Raw genomic sequence first — 20,171 nt, forward strand, 5'->3', positions numbered from 1 at the left:
ATGAGCTAATTCTTGCTGCACGGATGAATTTAGTAGTGCGAGGGTTTGGTGGGATGGTAAGGTCAAAGAAAATAGTGAACGCTATAGCCAAGAGGCGTTACGCAACAAATACCTAAGTAGGCGTATGGCGGATTGCTCTAGGCTTAGGATTGGGGCAGCAGAAAAAAAGATACACAGACAAGCGATGTGAACACCACAGTTTCTGTGAACAAGAATATTTTTTCTCTCATTACCCTGACACCCCCCGCTGCTTTGCGGAATGGCGCTACTTAGTCATTTATTCTAAAATTTAGAATCTGTTTGTACTTCATTGTGTCTCTACGCTCCTCAGGCTGACAACTCCTGCTTAAAATGAGTGGGCATTTGCTACAAAGGTTATTTGACTCTACAGACCAACACCCATCCTCGTTTCCTGCGACAGCCCCTTTGTGATACAAATGCGACTGTGGGTGGCTAAACGTACGTCGGACCGAGGTTGCCCCTTTAGGCCAGACGTATCCCTTTGCCAGCTGCGTGGTGTCTTCCGGGCTTGTTGGCATCAGGTCGATGCCTCGAAATCTCCTGAACCGACAGACACCGTATTCAGCTCTGGCAGACATCTTGGTAGGACGCGGCGAATGTACGTTAGCTGACTAAATACATGAGCACAGCAGGAGCGATAAATTACTGCGGGAAGGGAGGGAGAGACGAAGCGAGATCGAACGATTCTAAAATGCTGACAACGACTCCTTCCAGGAGAAAGATCAGTAGCGTAGTTTAGAAAGCCGAACAATTCATGTGGGTAAAGGCCATATGGAGGCGAAATATGTTAAACAAAAAAATATACCCAAATACTACACGAGCGTACGGCCAAAGTATGACGTCCATGAAATACATTTGATACGAAGAGAATATCTATGTCACCCTAAGAGTAGGTTTAGTATGTGCATTTGCGCTTGCTTTTCTAATAATGGTATTAGCTTTCGTAATCCTCTGTATTTTTTTTATATTTAAGACAGATTTTTGGACATGGCGTAACAGAGCAGTTATTGTGATGTTATGAAGTAAGTAAATAAGGCAACTTTGGCAATTTCTTTTGAATGTATATTTCAAAAGTATATCTACTTCCTATAAGAATTGATTACATACGTAAAGCGTATGTAGTGGTCAAATCCTGATCACCTGCCAAACTATATATGGACTTCTCGCATGACGAGACAGAATACACAACACGAGTAGGCTACCAAGAAAGATATATTTGCCGTCTATCAAAGCGTACACATGCGTTGTGTTTGTTATAATTAAAAAATTTTAATCATCAAAAAAGTCCTCCATTTTTGTTAACGATAGACTAAAACGATTGCCTATCCTAATAGCATCTCACTTTGGGGCAAAGCGACAAACCCGTGAAGTTACATGACCTACCCTTCGACCTCTTTACCAACAGATAAATCAAGCAGGGCAACTTTTTTATTGTGTCAGAGCAGATAAGGGCCGTGCTGCCTAAACTGAGTAAAAACAAAGGATATACCTCTGAAGATATAAATACAGTTTCATACCGACCAGTCGGCCGATGAAGTACGATTGACAAAGCAGCGAGGAGAACATACTGTCTAGCTTTATTGGGCCAGAGCTAAAGGTCAAAGTTAGGAGTCATTTCTGAAACCGGCTCCCATTCTTGCAAACCGTCTTCAGACGATTTGGAAAAGCGGTTTTAGTCGATGGAGAGTTCTCGAGGGCCTTGAGTGTTCAGATCTGGCTGATCAAGCCGTGCCCTCCTGCTTATATTGAACATGTTCTTATGACAGAATTGATGGCAGTTCCGGTTCTTTGCAATGGCCCTTGTGCATATTTTCGGAAATGCACTTGGCTGGTCTTATAGGCAACATCCCCCTTATCCCCAGTGAAAAGCCACTCCGCTAACTGCTGTGTCACTACCTGGTTGCAGCACCGTATGTGACAATGAATCAGTCGGCTCATTATGCGCCAACTGCGGACAACTTATATGCCAGAAGTAACTTAGAATATTGATTAGTTTAAGTCTGTAAATAATGGGCACAGCTATGACCCGCCGCAAATCGTAAGTATTTGGAACCGATTACCTAAAGTACGATTCTATATCGGATTAGTTATCGGGAATACAGGGGCCAATTTTAATCAAGTATGTCATAATAAAGTAAAACAAACGTTTCGTGGATGAACTACAAGTACAGAACCATCATTTGTTGTTCTAACTTTCAGGTCAGGCTTTTTGTCCCAAAGCTTATAACCATACAGCCTAGACGTTCTAGCCATTTGATTTATCCCCACATATGACGATGGGTGACTTCCTAAATAAACGTCGCATTTTTTCCGATGCATCTATTTCTATTAATCCAGTTTAATAATATGCCTAGTATCATGATGCCGCCCGCATTTACTTACTTGAGGCAAAGGGACTTTCTTTTATCTTAAGGTGTTCCAGCTACAATTTGTAACCCAAGCTTTATACCCTCCTCCCCCCCATCCATCTGCGTTTCCCCTGCCAAATGCCCATAGCCGTCAGCACGCAAAAAAGGACAGATTGAGGAGAATGAGCGAATCTTGCTGCTTAAGCGTGGAGCTTCACTTTTTTGCGCTGATAGTGCGGCTCGCCCTAGGTGTATCTTCGCCTTGTACCGCGTATGCCGTATAAAACAATATCGCAGTCGGCAGTCGTGGCGGACCCAAGAATCGGCCGATCTGACAGCGATACGACAGTCCCATCGCAGAAGCTATACGCAACCTTCGCAATCATTAATGGTATACAGGGTGGACGCCAGCGTCCAACTACAGGGCTCTTAGGGGCCCTGCTTTGGGGTCTTATTTGCGTTCCATATTCACAAGCCAGGGTCGCACAGCGCCAGATGCGCCGTTATCTGTGCAGCGATGACCTGCTGTTTCCCTCGCAGCTCCTCATTTTTCGGCGGTTGCGCAAGCGAAAGCACACTCAGAGGTCAGCCGCTACCCAGCAGTGCGAGAAAGAGCACGCAAAACTGAAGTGTTCAAAACGATAAAAAAAAAGCGAGAAGCAGAGGCGATACTGGCAAGAGGAGGTTACGAGTAGCCAAAAATTGGGATAGAGGAAGGACGATTGTCCCTGAGAGTATAATGTATCATGTCGAAAATAAGAAGCACTCCCTTGAGCCCTCAGATCCATCATAACAGCGGACCCAGGACAGTACGGTGCATCTTACAGAGGTTCACATATGCATGTGTACGCATCAATAACGCCAAGGAACAATACTGGCTTAATACTTCGTTTAACAAGTACATCATCGCCGCCAGCATTAGCTCTGCTGGCCAGCATCGATAAGGGGCTCCTTCAGCTTAAAAGCTGAATTGCCAATTTTGGTGCACTTCCTATGTGATACATGCTTGAGTCCTGCATGGGCGCACTCCCTCGCATGCTGTACGCATATAATAAATTATGAAACGTGCTCGCATTGCTTAGGCTAGTGTTTCGAAAGTTTCTATTGAGCAGACATAGGTCAGTAAACGATGCTCGTGTTTATTTGATTAATTTGAAACGATTACTGCAGCTCTGGTGCATGCTTTAGCGATTCTCCGCTGAGTAAAGGTATACTGATTTTTGGTAATCCTGATATAGTAGCTCATGTAGTAGTGCTCCCGACGCGCAGATGCGGAAATGTGACAATTAAACAGAGATACAATGATGGACGCAACACCTTGCGGCAATAAACGTACAAGAACAACAGAAGGAGATAGGGTGGATCGGTTTAAACAGTTGTAGGACGAACTAATTAAACCGGCGTCAATTCAGCGGAGCTTCGATTATCCCTGAATACCTTTCGTCTTTCAAACAAAGTTTAATTAAGATGAAAGAATCAGAGACGAGCGCTAAGTAAGGTCTCTGCTTGCCGTTTCTTTCGTACTACAACGGCGGATCAGGCTTTGGAATTTTTCACAAGTATAAATCTATGATGTAATAAAGCTAGCTCGGGTCGCCATCCGTCGGAAGAATCCAGTAGTCTGGCTCTTCATTTCGTTACTGCAGAACACTCACGATCTTCTAAATAACTGGGCGACTTATAGAGGGTGCTAAGATCAGGTAGGTGCTTTAACGGCATACTGCCCGCTTAAGTTCTTAACTGAACTAACTTCAATTCCGCATGTCATTGATTTTTCTAATAACTGCAGCCTCGTACATGTGCAGCTCATTAGTTACAAAAGTCACAAAAAGGCATCTGATGTACTATATAACAACGTTTCTTATTAAACTTTTTTATACTGAGCCCACGTGAACTATTATTAGTATATATCCAGTATTCTGTGGCATTCATTTTTTTTGCTTGTCTCGACGAAAATTGCTTTAATGATATGCGCCAATCTCTATACAGCATAAGCTCTTATTTTCCAATGATGTCGCTAAATTAAAAGCACAAAAAAATATAGTCATATTTTCAGTTTTTGTTTCTGAGCTTATGTCGAAGTCAATTTTCTAAACCGGGAAGTTTTAAGCAAACCTTTGATTAATGTGTTAAATTTACTTAACCAAATAGTTAAAAATTGGTAAAAAAAAAATCTTGCACTCTTTTAAACATAGTGGGATATAAATTTGTGTAGGTTTTGATTATCTAACAAAGTTCTAAAAGCTGTATCATCTTTAAGGGAAAAAAAATGGAAAACTGCTGTATCATATGATGGATTTGCAAATCTGTAGTCCACATAAACTGATAGTGATCATAATTAACTTGTGTGCCCCAAGGACACATGCAAATTGAAACTACAACCAAGGAATATACACTTAAAGGTTTGCAATCAAACCAGATATAATTAGTACAAGTTAGATATGCAATAAATAGAATGTAGATACGAGGGTATGATAATTCGGCGATCTACACTTTTCAAATTACTCCCATTTACAGGAACAATGACACATTTTGGCTCTTTCAGTTTAATTAGTTTTAGCCTAGTTGCTCCTGTAGATATAATCGTATTGCCATTTTTACCTACCCCGTTCCCGGCAATTTGCCGCCATAACTGACGACGATGAGCTTCAGCCTTCGTTCTTCTCTGCGCCTAATAATCATGATAATAGTCGATGATCGCAAAGACGACTCGTGTGTTCCGCTGTGTTTTCCTGTTATCGCTCCTCAGTAGCATTGAAAGCACGAGCCTCGCCACTCTTAACTATCCACCCAACCACTCGCAAATTAGCCATACCCACAACTGTCCGGCTTTAGCCCGTTTGTAGTCATTTAACTGGGTCTGATAACAGTGCGAGCAGTACATACCGACACGGGGTAAATGGGTTAAGAGGAACTAAAAAGGGTGGAAACGCTTATTCCATTTATCACGATAACCCTATTAAGTACTATGGACGCCTCGAGTTTATCATATATATGAGTTATCTTCTTCATTTTTGCATTTTTGGTGCTTATATTTGTGTGCAGCGGTAGACAGTTTTTTCACAACCAAGTGTATGGATGAACCTGTGTTTAGGCAGGAGCTTTTAAAGGGGTATGTTCAGGCTGCTGGGGGACACGGAGGACCCGTCATCATAGGCGTTGTGTTTGATCAGCGACGAGCGAAGTGAACGTTGGCGATTCTTGGCGCCAGAATGAAGATATGACATACTAATCTCGAGCCGTTGTATCGCGCTGCCGCAATGACAGTAAACCAGGTCAACCATCAAGAAACAGATAGGTAATTTCCAGTCGGTCTTCACCCAATTCTTCTATATGGACAAATTTTCGGTATCATCTTTTTGGTATCACTTTATTAGAAAGAGTCTTGCTGTATTTATTTAGGGCTTCTGCAGCAGAAATATGAGATGACAAGGTAACCATGTTTGGCAACGCTGATAGTAAAGTCAGCGGTGGACGGCATCTTGCTTGTTCTCCATGATTACCAGAGCAGCTTCCCATAATAGTTACCAACAACAGGCGTCATCGGTGCGTCTTAGCAACCCAGATTATGCCACGGTGTATGGCTAATGATATGCGACAATAAGATCAACTGACTGATCGACCGAATTCGTGCCAAATCAATGCCTTTGTTCGATACTAACAAACAATCAAAACTTTACAATGTTGGGTCAATGGTGGCGGTAGTACAAGGGAAAGCGACATGACAGGGTCGTTTAGAAACCCAGCCAGAAATTAGTTGGGCTGACCGAAACGATAACTATAAGCATATTAGCCGAGTGAAGGATGGCATGAACGATGCTGCGCATGAATGATACAAGAAGTTAGAACAAGATTACGAAATGCCAAGTCAGGATAAGTTCCAGTACGCTGCTATCATTCATCGGAAGGTTTACGGACAATTCCATATATGCATGTAGATTTCTGCTGACCGGCTTTGCGTCGCCATGAGCTCCAGCGACAACCAATTTGCTTGGTCGGGCGCATACAATCAATCATATTATCCATCTTTGAAAAAAATAGAAAATGTGTGGTAAAGAATCGATATTTAATGACAGAAAAGAGGAGAGAGAGACAGATATATTGATCGCGATGATATAAAACCGTACTCGGTTCGATAAACCCTTAAATAGCCACATAAAAGCAAACCAAGCAAGCGAGTTACACCATAGATGAGAATAATTTAGAGATACGCAATGTGATATTTCGTCTGCGTTTTAGTAACGAATCATTACGCTTGCTGCAGCTAGGTCATTTTTTTCCTTTTAACAAGGGATGACCCGAGAAATACAACTGCTAGTGCTTTTTCTACCACAAGCTACTGGTGGATAACAACAAGTATCAAAAATATAGGTTCATTTGCCTACTCGAATGTTTTATTGTAGTTATTGACAGCTGCAAAATAGACATCCATCTGATTAACATCTATCTACAGTATACACGCACTAAATATCCTCTACCGCATTCCAGTAATATAATGGAACGAGTCGTTCATATTATAGATTATTTATAGATATTTAGAATAGAACGTTTCTTCTTATATTGCCTTTGTCAACTGCCCCAACCAACAGTCACCCGAAAACACTACGTTTTACATGAACTTTCGCTTCGGTCTTTCCGCGTCGCGATCACTTCTTACAACTAGAAGAGCTGCGTTGCTAGCTTTCCTTACAATTACAGAAACGTCCAACGAGCCCTTTCGGTGTTGATATGGTCCACGGTCCGATCGTTGCCATAGCCGCCTATCTTGTTCTTTCTCCTTTACCCATTTTTGTTTGCTCTGCGCTTTCTTTTCGTCCTCTTCGAAGTCTCTCCTGAAGCACTCAACATGTCGTCCTGCCGTGCACCTTTCCACCGGTCTAGTTATCCTCTTGTCTTCAAGGTCCACACTTTTACAGCTACAAGCCGTGCCTAGGCGCCGCTCTCCTGTGTGTTCGTTGGCTCCATGCGCCATGAACAGAATGGAGAGAGTGTTTACAGCGTTGCCCATCTCACTCGCTCTGCTTCCTTCTTTTTCGGCTGCTGTCTTGACACTTTATCACTTCATTCCATTCATTCTTGCTATCTAGCATTTGCGTTGGCGCTAAGTTTCCTAGTTTTTTTCCCCTGTGCACCCCAGTCAATGTCATACCCGAGGACAGGTTGGTGTGGAAACAGGCTGCGTTTAGATCCCGTGTTATAGACACAGTTGTTCTAAAGCGGCTCTCGGCACGTACGTCGCCGGCACGCTTGACCAGTGTGATGCAGCTCTGGGCCAGGATGATGATAATCTTAGTGACATTAAAAATGATGCGTTACACGCGAAAGCTTACTGTAATAAAGCGGTTTTACGAATCCGCGGCCTATTTTCTACATATAACATATTTGGCGAACTGTTAACCAGCACTAATGCCATGTGTATTTGGAGCAGACGAAAATGTGGCGGTAGTTCTCTGATGTAAACAGTGTCAGTGAACTGTCGTCATTAGAGTGCAGGCTAAACTTTTTAGCCACATGTGTTATTAGCCAAAATGTATTAGCATGTTGGCCATGCAGATGCGACCTGGTATGATATCATTAAGGCTTGCCTAATTCAGATGTGAGAGAACTAGAACTATAAACAGTTAAGAATAGCGGCAACTAAATAATGACTAATAAATAAGTAGTGCCCATTATCGAACAGTGGAATACATCATTTCTGGCGCGTAATAATTTGTGTTACGTACAGCGACAACTGTTCCGTGACTCGTAAAGACCAGTTCAATTTTCAACATGTCGATCCGTCCATCAGCCATTTCCTTGGGCAACTTTCCCTCCCGACAGACGATAGTTTTATCTTGTTTATTCGTGCTGGAACTGGGGGTGCATCCCTGTCTTGAATATGTTGGGTTGTTCTCTCGCGACCTCAACGAACAGTGACGCTTCACATAATCTGTCAATTAGTCTGTTTCTCGAGGAGTAGACATGCAGTACTTAGACTAAATAAGCAGGTTTAGGAGGTCAGCTTAAGAAGCTGCAATACCGACATCATCCGGCTATTATTTGCCTTTACTATACTGCCTTTCAGAACAGACGGACTAACTTGACAAGCGCAATAGCTCTCAAGCTGCTTGGAATGCTGCGTTAAAATCAATACAAGCGCGTATTTGACGCCCGATGCTTAGGCCATTAAATACTACGAAGGACTACGCCGCACCTAGAGATAAGGCCATCGAAGTGTGCCCTCCATAAACATTCGGCGCATTAGCCCCACAGCTGGATATTTATGCCTTACAATTATACGAGTGTCAATAAAGCACTATCTAGCACGAAGACGCTTCGATCACATCCTAGAGGCAGCTAGGATTTATCTGAACACTGCCGAGTAACTCATCGCGCAAACATCGCCAGGAATTGAGAAATACCTCGTCGATCAAGATAGAAGTCGATGACAGTGCAGTTGTATGAAAAAGGGTGTTCGACGCTTCTAGGAACGCTGATAGCATTTACTTGAAATTTCAGCCCAATGGGAACACGCTACTTGCAGTCGCGTCCTTCTTAAAATCTTTTTTAGGGCCTTAAAAATTAATTCAGTCTGCAGCCAGGTCAAAATATCACAGAACAGAGAGAATATTAATAGCCCTTTCATCGAAGTAATTTTCAAACGTCGGTTTCTGGTATTTGCTTACACTCGAGTACCCAAGCTCGTGGATAATGGCAAGCATGGATAGGATTTTCAAGCTCCTTGGCTTGCGGAGCAGGCTTAAGACAGCAATAAGAAATTAATATGGGAGCCTTTGGTTCATCGTTAACGTGTCTTCCTTCAAATGTAAATATGCACAGTAAAGGGTTACAGCATTGAGGCTTACCTCAATCAGTGCTAACGAATCCTCTTCCTATAGAGTCATTTTCGTTTATTCCAGCTTTTGCCTACTAAACATGAACGTGGCGCGTGCCCATCCAAGCGTTCGCTCAAGTAGCGAGTGGACTCCGTAGAAATGTATCGCTGCAACGGTCCGTGTCGCTGATGAAGTAAATCGATCCCGTCGATGTAGGACAGATTCAGCAACGCAAGCTCTTACGCAACAGGTTAATCTGCCTACATGCCTTCTCTGTATTGTTCTGACCCTCTCTTACATTCTATTGCTTCGGTTTGAATTTCTCGAAGCGTGACTTTGGGGCCTCTATTTTGCCCGAGCGTCCGCTAAACTGCACCATATAGACAGTTTTTTTTTAAATGTACCCTTAAGCCTTGCTATGGAAATTTCACCCACTGACACTGTGTATCGAATTTTCTGAAAAACGGCTGACAAATACATTACGAAATACGTACAAGTACGTTTCGTTTGTATGATCTCGTTGTTCCTGCGTCTCTAAACGCCTTCAGATACTTCTTGCTGTCAGTATTCCTAGAAACAGTATTTCCAAGGAAACTAGCCACTTCTCGGGCGATTGATGTCGCAATTCTCTGCACAGTGTTGTGATCCTATTGCGGAGTCCCTCAAGGACTAAATTCGAGCGAGCGTGAAGAATATAAAATTATCTAATTGCAATAGTTCCTTAAGAAGTTTTGCCGCAAACCGGACTCCCAATATAATAAATCGTTATCGTCATTACCGATTTGGTGGCACGCCTCTCCTGTTTTTTGCTTGCATGCTAAATCGCACAAAACAGACAAGATAAACATATATGAAGCAATGTCTTGATACGGATAACTATAGGGCTTTGTTTGTGTGTGTATGTGCAGTAGTCGACAGAACGTAGTCTTTATTTTATTGTATGAAGCGGCTAATATTGGTCCACTTGATTATAGCGATAAACCTCACCTCGTTGCTTAGTTACACAACGATATTCCAAGCAAGCAAAACGCTTCCCCAAATTAGAAACATTTGAATTAAGATGCACGCCAAAGCCTCTCTACTGATGAATTGTTGAGGCTTTCTAGTGGTGTGTAAAGCTCAAAACTGCGTGCAAAATGGTGTATAAGGCTACCGCTGGTTGCTTAGTCTACAAAGTACCACCAAACGGTTGCGCTTTACCAAACGTGACCTATTGGGTCTGCACCGATACAACCCATCTGATAAAAAACGTATATTCCGCACAATGACTACCACTGCATAGAATATGGGCGAATGGCGGCAGAGTCGTTTGCGATCACAGAGGTTGCAAGCATGTTCGAATACACAGTGTGTATCCAGTATGAATAACCTGGCTTAAAGAGGACCTACTACGTTATAGTAAAAAGAGCAACCGTTTCGGTGCGATCAGTGTTCGCGTAGGCATCGTCTTTAATTTGGGCTAGAATTCTGTTCAACTGTTCTCTTGCTTCCTCGAGCTAATTAGCGCTACGACTCCTATTTAGACGCACTTACTTATACCAGGCCATCTGACGTTTGTGGTCTGTCACTGGAAAAGGACATTATGAAAATGTAGGGTCAAAAAACATTTAGTCATGTTTAGTTCGAACGTTCAAACATATGTGCGGGCAGTCAGTCACCCGCTAAAAAAATGAGCATTTAGTACGCCTGTTTTTAATTTTTCCCGTTGCAACAGTACCTGCTTGGTCGATATATGTGTGCTGTTGCCCTTCGAATCTTTTATTACTATATTTAATCGGCAGACGTGCATGTTGCTTGTTGTACACCCGCCGAAAAAGAGGGCGATGAAAATAGACGTTCGTTGGGGGCGGATTATATGTGCGCTAAAGTTGAACGTCTGCTGTAATCGTTCCTGCTTCTAGCTCCAATTACGGGGCCTGCCACTGCTACTGTATCGTCTGTGAAGATAGATCACCTTTTTCATCCTGTCAAATTTCAACACCAGCTTTGGTCGTCCTAGCCCAACTAGTATCGTCATGCTCTCTAGCGAACGTGCCGCGTGAACTTTCATACTAGCTGGTAGCATATTACACGGACTCCGCTCAGCAACAAAACTCTACGGCTTCCCTGACGTTACCCAAGGGATAGGATATTGAAATCTCTAATGTATGAGAGCACACTTGAAAAGGAGCTGGCGTACAGCGCAGTGCATATTAGCTCGCAGATTATTAGACCCTGACCAAAAACAAACTGCAGGTAAAATACGCTACCCAAATCACTGACTACTTTTCTTTTTGTTGGCTTTAATAAAAGCTAATATAGTCCGAAGGAAATTAGGTGACGAATACAAGCTAGTTTTATATTTAATGCTAAATGGAGTGGTGAAATTGCAACGATGCACTGCTAAATCTGAGAGCTGAAGTCATTTCGTACCACAAGCATATCATCAGGATTACATCAATTATTAGGCTGTTACAAGCGAATTCGGCAAACTTTATAGTTTAATATATGCGCCCCTAGCAGAAGAAACTTTGCTGCCAAATACTCGAGCAGTTCTAGGAACTTTCAAGTAATAACTAGTCAAATTTATTTATGAGGAATGAGTTCAGAAAAAAGTTTTGAAAGTCAACGCTGAGTGGTCAAGTTCGTCGAACGCCATAGCGCTCAGGAAATTCATCGAAGATTGATGGGGACACTAGTCACGAAAGTCTCAAATTAAAATACAATATATAGGTGGTGCAAGCGTTTCAAAAACGGAGATTAGAGTATTGAAAACCAGCAAGATGGACAGGAACGTACTGCCCCAGTTGAAGAGGCTTTTCAGGAAAGCAGACCTTGGAGCCAAGGGCTCGACCGGTAGGATCTGCAACATGTTACAGATTTATAACTCAAATACTGAAAATGCGAGTAGTGAGAAAAAAATGGGTCCATGTAAATTGACTCCAGACAAGCTGGAAATGCGCATGGCGTATTCCATACACGATCTGCTTAATCTTACTTAGTAAAAAATTCATTTGGAGCATAAGAAAAAAAGCATGGATCGGCCTGTACCGGCAGTCGGAGACGGACCCGGCGAAAGAATGGCGTCAGCTTGGAAAAAAATCGAGTTCCATGGAAGTGTCGAGTAGGTTCGGCGATATGAATACTTGCAATGGGCACCAAGAGCATCTGCTATTATAAGATACTCACCCAAAGTATCTGCTATTTCGAGTTCCATAGAAACTAATGGAGCGTTGGCACGGTAGTCGAGAGCATACAGTCTGGTTACCTGACGGCAACACCAGATCTCATCGTTATGCTTTGTGGATCGAGCATAGAAATATCCAAGATTCGCATAAACTGCTTTTCTCCCAATTTAAACCGTGTGATCATCGGGCTTTGTATGCCCCGAAGAGGGAAACTGGCCGGCGAGCGTACTATCGATTTACTTCAAGAGACCATGGACAGAGAAACTACTTACGGAAACAAATGGTAGATGTGGCTATCTAGAAGGTAGCAGAACAGAGTACCCGTGCTACATAAGAAAAATCATTATTCTAGCTCAAATAATTCCAAAGATATTCAATTTCAAGTTCACCAGATTTTCTTATAGTAGCTTAATTTTTTTCTAATGGCTATTAGATTCGGGAGCATGTAGCCTGCAAGGCATCCACGAGAACTGAGAAGTAGGCACCGTTATTGCCGCGCCAAATGCTCTGGTGCTCTATTAACTGTTCGTCTACGAGCCCCGTATGGGGCTCGTTGACGAACAGTTAATAAACGTATAAACACAATAAAAACGGATAAATTGAAATGGCAACAAATGGATAACTAATATAAAAGCGCATGTCTCAAAATAGAAATATTAGTGAAATATACCTACACCTCTGATTTATAGAAAGTCCTCACTTTTCAATAATCAATACGGGAATCATCCCACGATGTTCCGCGGTTGACGAAATACGCGTCGTATTTTGTAACTGATGATCACAAACAGTTTTCTGTGTCTTTAGGTTTACGTAGAAGTTTAAGGCACGCAGAGGGGTGTCACGCACAGATGCTCGATTCAGCGACAGCAATTCATAAGAGCATTGAACACTGTATCCCATACAAACACAGAGAACTGCTTAGTTCTTTGCCTCAGTTGTTACCCGCACGCTGTAACATCTTACTTCATGTTATTTTGCATGTGCCCAAACAAACCGGCCATGTTGCCAGTCGAAGCATAAAGCAGTCGTATTGCACATACTTAGCCTCCCATTGGCCTCTACGCTGGAAAAAAAACTCACTTGAGAGCTTTACGAGTTGGGTACCTTATTGATATTGGTTCAACCAAGATCAGACGTTGTATTTTTGGACCGAAATCGACCTCAACATGGCCAATGAGCCATACTCAGGTGCCTTTACAGGTTAGACTTCGCCAAGATGGCAGGTCCGGTCGTTTTCGTCTGTGAACATGTAACTGGGCGTATCGATCACGGGTTATGAGTCCAGAGTCACTCATAGAAAAAGCGTTAAGGAGCCAAAGCGAGATTTTCTTTGTATTCATTCTATTGACATTTCAAGGTAAAGCTTAATTTGCAAACATGCATGAAGTATACGTATGACACATATATATGTCATACGTATACTTATATGCATATATAAGATCTATTGTAACATCGAGGTAGTTAAATAAGTTAACATTGATATTTCACTGGTAAGGGAGAACTGTGTTGGGGTTGTTGAAAAAAATATTATGCAATTAGGTCAGTCTAAGCAAGATTAGGTAATGTCACCTCAGGACAATGTCAACTTATTTTTCGTACACTAGAGCACGCGGGATAGAACACAGCTCTTCCTCAGAAGCTTTAGAGTTCGCTCAGATAATACGGTTAAAAATTGTAGATATATATATATATATATATATCGTTCGCTGGCCGTAAGGGTTACAAAGGCATATAAGTACACCGAAACAAGTTCACGCCATCGTTATAACATAATTGAAATTAGCACGTCGCCACTTCATTTTGCCTGCCAAGATATCTGAAAACAGCTTCATGTCGTCGCTTTTATCCTGCACTATTTTTTCGGCCTACGAGGCACTAAATGAACGGCCTGAATGAGACGTCCTCAGGCCTACCGCGATAACAATATTACGCCATATATTATCGTGCACCAGCCAGCCGTGTCTGGTTTCGCTACCAGCTACTGGATTATTTGAGCTATCAATGTTTCCCATAATGAATATTACGAAAGCCTTGAAACCGTGTGTCGAAGCAGTCGAAACAGGTAGTAGTAGTAACTCGGCTGTTAGTTTCACAAAATTTCGCTAAGATGCTTCTTATACTGCCTTAAAATAGGCTATTTTCTTTTTAAGAACAGCCAATTACACATACAAGCACGTTTGGCGAAAAATACTTTATTGCTCGTTTTGTACAGCTGCGCCGGCTCCTGGCCTGGCCCGGCGATTGTGTTATCCTTTACAGAAAGCAGTTAGCTGCTGTGTTTTATTCGTGTTTCGCTATAAGAATGTAGCGTTCCTTGGTGCTACGCTATTCTTCAACTTGCAGTCGAGCAATCACCGCTAAAATGTGTGTGCCTACGGCATCTCATCGGCCGTAACTCTCGGCCGGTTAAATCCGTGACTACGTATATCTCTGAGCTCATACGCAGTACTGCTCATTCAGTACGGCGAAGTTTTGGCCGATGCCGTTCCTCTCCGCTGATGTTGAACAAATCTACGAAATCGTCTTGAACCGGTGAGGTAAGCGTGTCTTTGTAGGCTACTCGGTCAAACCGTTTCGCTTCGCCTATGCTGATTCTGAAAGAAGTACAGGAGAAAGACTGTGCTCGAGCCATAGACGACGAACAGCAGCAGCAGCAGCAGCAGCAGCAGTAGCAGTAGCAGTAGCGTGAACAGCGTTACCATTATGGCCGCCCTCTTTATAAATAATAGGCCGTCACCTCCATCAGGCTAACAACAATAAATAGGATCGCAAACAGAATAGACGTCCGTCTATATTCGTACCTCTAACTCGCTTGCTAGTCACTTGGTGCGGATGTTGAACAAGTGATTCATGGGTTGTTATAGTAAGCTTCCTATAACAGGTTGGTATAGCATGTTGTAGCTTTATGTTTAATAGAAAAAGAAACACTAGAATGCAATGAAATCGACTCATGTCACTCTATTATATATTTGTAGCTTCGTTTGTATAACTTTATTTTCTTATAGAAGGCTTAGTACGGTGTCTAAGTATCTCTGTGATGTACCTTGGTTCATTGGGTACAGTGCTTTTATATACGGCCTTGCTGCACACGCAATACGATGTTTCTGTGTGCCTATTTCTGGTTCAATGTACATCTCTTCATTCAACGTCTCGTTGCTATGTTATGGCAACATAACACATTTCTTTTTGCACATAGCCAGCTGCCTTCGTATGCACTCACTCATGTGTGAGCTCAGGGTTAACTGTTGTGCCTGCTAAATGCTACAGTATTGAGCATTGTGAACCTGAGATCTGTTAGGCCAACCATAATCAAATCACAGAACTTCGTCAACGCTGAAACCGTTATGGATTATCGATCACAACAATACGCATATGGTTTATAAAAAGCATAACTGGCTACACAACTGTGATATATGGAAATACTACCTGACACAATATGTTGTCAAGCCTCACGGATCTAGCCAGCTTAACTCGCGTATGGCTGTATATTCCTTCAATACGCAGTAGGTGATTGTTGCACAGCCGACGGTAGCCAGCGGCAGGAGAAGCCAACTCTTTTCTGAAGATGCACCGCCCGGCGAATCATTGTGACGTTCGCCAAGATGTATGACACCGACGAGACAAAATTTTGCGACATCTTTGCCACAGCACCCGGTAACAGTAGCACCCTCGGCGGAATAGCTCATGGTATGCGTACGCACGAAGTAAATTTGCCGATTTAAATTGAACGCGAGGCATGTTCATAGCTTCTACATCCCTCACGTATGACCGGTCCTGTCATAACGTGTCTCTGCAAAACCCTGCAGATGTTTGTGATGAACCAGAAAAAAAGTTAAACTTTGTCGTTCTTTGTACTTCGAATTTTTGAACCGAATGATGGGCAAAAATCGGGATTGAAACGAAGTGGAAATATGACGATACATGATGCGCTAGGTATACACAAAGAAGCGGAGCAAAATTTTTGACACTCGAAGAAAGAAAAAAAGAGACGACAGAAAAAAGTAGGAGTAGGCTGGGTGCTGACGCGCTTTCCTTCTTAAAGGAGTCTTTCTTTTTCGGTTGGTCATTGTGGGCCGGAGTGACACGGAGCGAAGCAGTAGGGACGTTTGGATCGGCGGGTGAAGAGGACCTGCCGGCCGAAGAAGGCGGATCCCTGTATGAAGATGTTTAGCCGTGGGCGCAAAAACGTATGAAAGAAACATTCACAGGGAATTGGGGAATGGGCGAAAGGAAATTGAAATAGAGTGAAATAAATCACATAGAGTCGCTATGGAAGACCACAGACCGTTCATTCATGAGCGCATGGTATGCAAGCACGGTATTCATTGGATTCGACGACAGAACCATCGAGGGCCATCCCTTCGGCGACAACCGGCCTCTCGGGAGACTTGGGCTGGAGTAAAGGGGATACACCTCGGACAAACGGGTATGCTGAACAACACCTTAACGTAGCGCTCCTTTCTTGTTTCGGTTATTGCGGATATCAACGTATGATTTCTCTTTTGTTTTTTTGTTACAGAGTCAGTTTGTGTCCAAGCGAGCTCGTTCTCCTAAGTGACTATTCTGTAGACGCATGTCTACGTCCTCCTCTAGGGGCAAACAGCGGATGCTTTTAAATTAACAAACGTGGACCATTAACGTGATCACGCCTAGGTACATGTCTTGAATTTTTTTGTGGAAAAGAGCTGCACAGGCATGCATAAATCGGCAAACATTAGTAATTAACGAATAAATTAGACATTGGTCTGATTTTCGAAGATACCGTCACGCTAGCCGTGGAATTATCTCCAAAAAAGAACTAGACATTGGCTTGTCATTTTTTGACTTTTATCGTGAAACCTCTATAAAGTGTGAAGAACGCTTTGTTTACATACTATAAAAAGTACAAATCAAACATATATATGTATATATGTAAGAATGCATTTATACCTTTACCTTTTTTTTACATATATTACTTTTACGATATTACATTGAAAACTACATTGCAGTATTTAAGTGAATCGAGATTACATTAGATGGAAATTCCGTGTAAAGCCGGTAATGGATGATATATGAGGGCTTTTGGGACCATATGAGCCAAAATTTGTTTAACGCTTAAATAATCGGTACACAGAGAGAGAAAATAATTATATCAGTATATTCGTTAAAGGTTCTTCTATTACATTACATTAATTTTTAAGATAATAGTAAATGAAGTCACCTATTTCGTTGACCCATATAACCCCATAAAATAGGGTTATGTAAGTCAGAGGCGGCGCTGTATCGACGACTAACGATTTGATACGAAGATATTAGTCATTCAACCAAGGTGAAAAGTTTTTTTTTTCTAGAAAGGGCTGTGACACTCATTAGAAGAGACGGTGCTTCGTAGCCATTTACTGCTAAGTATGTTTAAGGTAATAATTCGTCTTTTTTAGGTCTGCATAAACTTCCCCTATAATGAAAAATTTTTGGAAGTATTGGCGTAGCAGAAGCTGCGTTTTTTTCGAGAAGTGGAGAGACATGAAGTTACCTTAAGTATACTGAAGGCTAATAACTTTCGTGATTCTGTGTAATTATGGTATAAATCCATTGTGAATTCTAAGTTGTGATCGTAATGATTCCCAATTTGATGCATCATACATTGACAATGCGTTATTCCAACAGAAAGGTTAGAACCTTTTCAAACGTGGCCAGATACGACACGTTGTTGATAACAAGATATGCTACAAGGTGAGTGAAAATATATTGACTTGATTTATACACACACATGCGCATTTCTACTAAACTGAGTTGTACTCTCAAGTTATAGTTTTTTCAAGTTCTCTGTAAACTTAGCATCGACGGCATCCAGTTTTATACTTTCCCAAAATGCAGTGAAACGTTACAACATCAAATATAGATTTGGGACAGGCAGAGCTACAATAACAAACAAGCTGATTATTCTGCTTGTTTTTCATACAATAAAAATTGATATAGTACAGAATAAATGGTTAGCTGTTTTAGATAGCCTTACTGGTCAAAGATAGATTAGTCTATTGTAAATTTTGTTTAACGTATCGTGGGCAATTTTTGATGATATGGTCATTTAAGCAAGCACTAGATAAAGACAACTTTTCTATCCTAAATTTCTGACCCGTATGCATCTAAAATAAGTTCAAAAGTTTGGTAGTCCTAAAAGTTTGAGTCAACATTTCCTACCTGGCCCAAAACGAACTGGGTAATATGGCTTCTGGTCTGTTTAATCCCACCTTCTTCTATTTATAATTTTGCTGTAAGTAAATACTTGAGAGAGTCATAACGGAGGTTGCCCTTTAATAATATTTGTAAACTGTTTCTACTCAGGCTCTTGTGTAATTGCTTCTTGCAATTGTCTATGTTTATACGATTTAGACGTCTTAACTTATTTTCAGACCTTTAGAATTTCTAAGAAGCATAACCTGCTAGTTTACTAATAACTGATGTTATTAAATTTGACAGAAAGTGCAAAATTTCAAAGTCAGCGCACGACACCATACAGGTTCCATTCGTGGCTGAGGGATGGATGTGAAACGTGGCTGGTCTTATGCAAAACACTGTCGATCAAGGATCGCCTCTGGGGCATTCTAAGCCGTCAACACCAAAGCTACTTCGGGTTTAGACAATTTCAACCGGACTTCTCAAGTGAACCAACACAATTTTCCGCCCTGATGAGCGCGTTCCGCCTTGCGTCTAACTCGTGCCCCTCATCGGTCGTACCATTCCGGCAATGCAAGCTTTGTTCACTTTCATTTCTGTCTCCGCAAAAAGCTTTCTTCAGAGATCCAAATCCCTTGGGGAGAGAATTCGCCTGAAAGGATGAATCATCAATGGTTCTTGAACATAATCTCTTCGGGAAATGAGCATTTGTGGAAATGACGATCGAGTCTGCTGCATATTAAAGTCTTTCTAAAGCCACGGCTGTAAAAGTATGGGAGTACAATCACGAGTTAATGATTAATAACCACGGTCTAAGGTCTTGTATGTTAACTTAGCATAAAACTTGTATGTTATAATAGTCAGTCAAAGGCGAGAATCGCACAATTATAGTTGCAGCGACAATTGCTTTACCTGATAGAGTTTGCTAACACTTGCGTCGTCCTGGTTTGAGAACATCTATCTCTGTTCACGTTATCTGACTTTTAGTACTATTTCAAATGCATGTAATTAAGCACTGTTATCTATGCGCCACGCCCGAGTATACAATGTTAGCGTACATACAACTCAGGCTCTGTTGTTCCTTATGTATTAACTTTTCTCCCACGTCATCTCCATCACAATGACAAGATATATCATGAACGTCATATATAACATACGAACAAAAAGCAACAGCAAATAAAATACTAACACAAACATAACGAAATATATTAGTAGGGTGTTTTTATGCCACGATTTTATTTCTCTATCGATACTCTATAGGTTCGAAATGCACGTAACATATCAGGCCTTACATAACGATGTTTTGCTTCGTACTACCTTAAGATATTGCCCCATTGTTCTATAATCATTAGTACCTTATTACAAGGTGATAATATACTGCGGCTACTACGACCACTACCGTTACCATTGATGTTTGGCTCAAAATATTGTTAGCATAATCATCATAGACGAAGCGACAGAAACTTCTATAATAATAATAGGGAAGATAATAGCAGCCTATTGCATGCCATTTCCTAACCCGCCACCAGCGCCGTTACCAGCGCTACGTATCACCCTCTTTCTCATCTCACACTCGTGCGTGCGCTCTTCCTTTCCCTTTTTCCTCTTCAACACGGTCCCTGGTCTCTCGGTTCCTCTTGCTTGTTTGGTCAGTAACTGACTGC

At 41.8% G+C, this 20,171-nt stretch overlaps 1 protein-coding gene and 1 long non-coding RNA gene across 3 annotated transcripts in view; one reads left to right on the forward strand and one right to left on the reverse strand.

Annotated features, from left to right (window-relative positions):
- The window catches only part of LOC147753480 (uncharacterized), a 33,133-nt gene that overhangs the window by 9,679 nt on the left and 3,283 nt on the right, over positions 1 to 20,171 (reverse strand). The gene's annotated exons all lie outside the window — the stretch shown is intronic.
- LOC111260511 (uncharacterized) lies at positions 15,084 to 19,753 on the forward strand. 2 transcript variants are annotated; one of them, XM_086968379.1, is made up of 4 exons: positions 15,084 to 15,232; positions 16,871 to 17,004; positions 17,998 to 18,063; positions 18,811 to 19,753. In XM_086968379.1, exons 3-4 carry the CDS (start codon positions 18,054 to 18,056, stop codon positions 19,161 to 19,163), a joined length of 363 nt encoding a protein of 120 aa, XP_086824505.1. In that variant the 5' UTR covers positions 15,084 to 15,232; positions 16,871 to 17,004; positions 17,998 to 18,053; the 3' UTR covers positions 19,164 to 19,753. The 2 variants fall into 2 exon arrangements, with proteins under 2 accessions (XP_086824505.1, XP_086824504.1); XM_086968378.1 differs by having other exon boundaries at positions 16,871 to 18,063.

The sequence above is a fragment of the Varroa jacobsoni genome, unplaced genomic scaffold (genome assembly GCF_002532875.2).
Source record: "Varroa jacobsoni isolate VJ856 unplaced genomic scaffold, vjacob_1.0 scaffold_448, whole genome shotgun sequence".
NCBI lineage: Eukaryota > Metazoa > Arthropoda > Arachnida > Mesostigmata > Varroidae > Varroa > Varroa jacobsoni.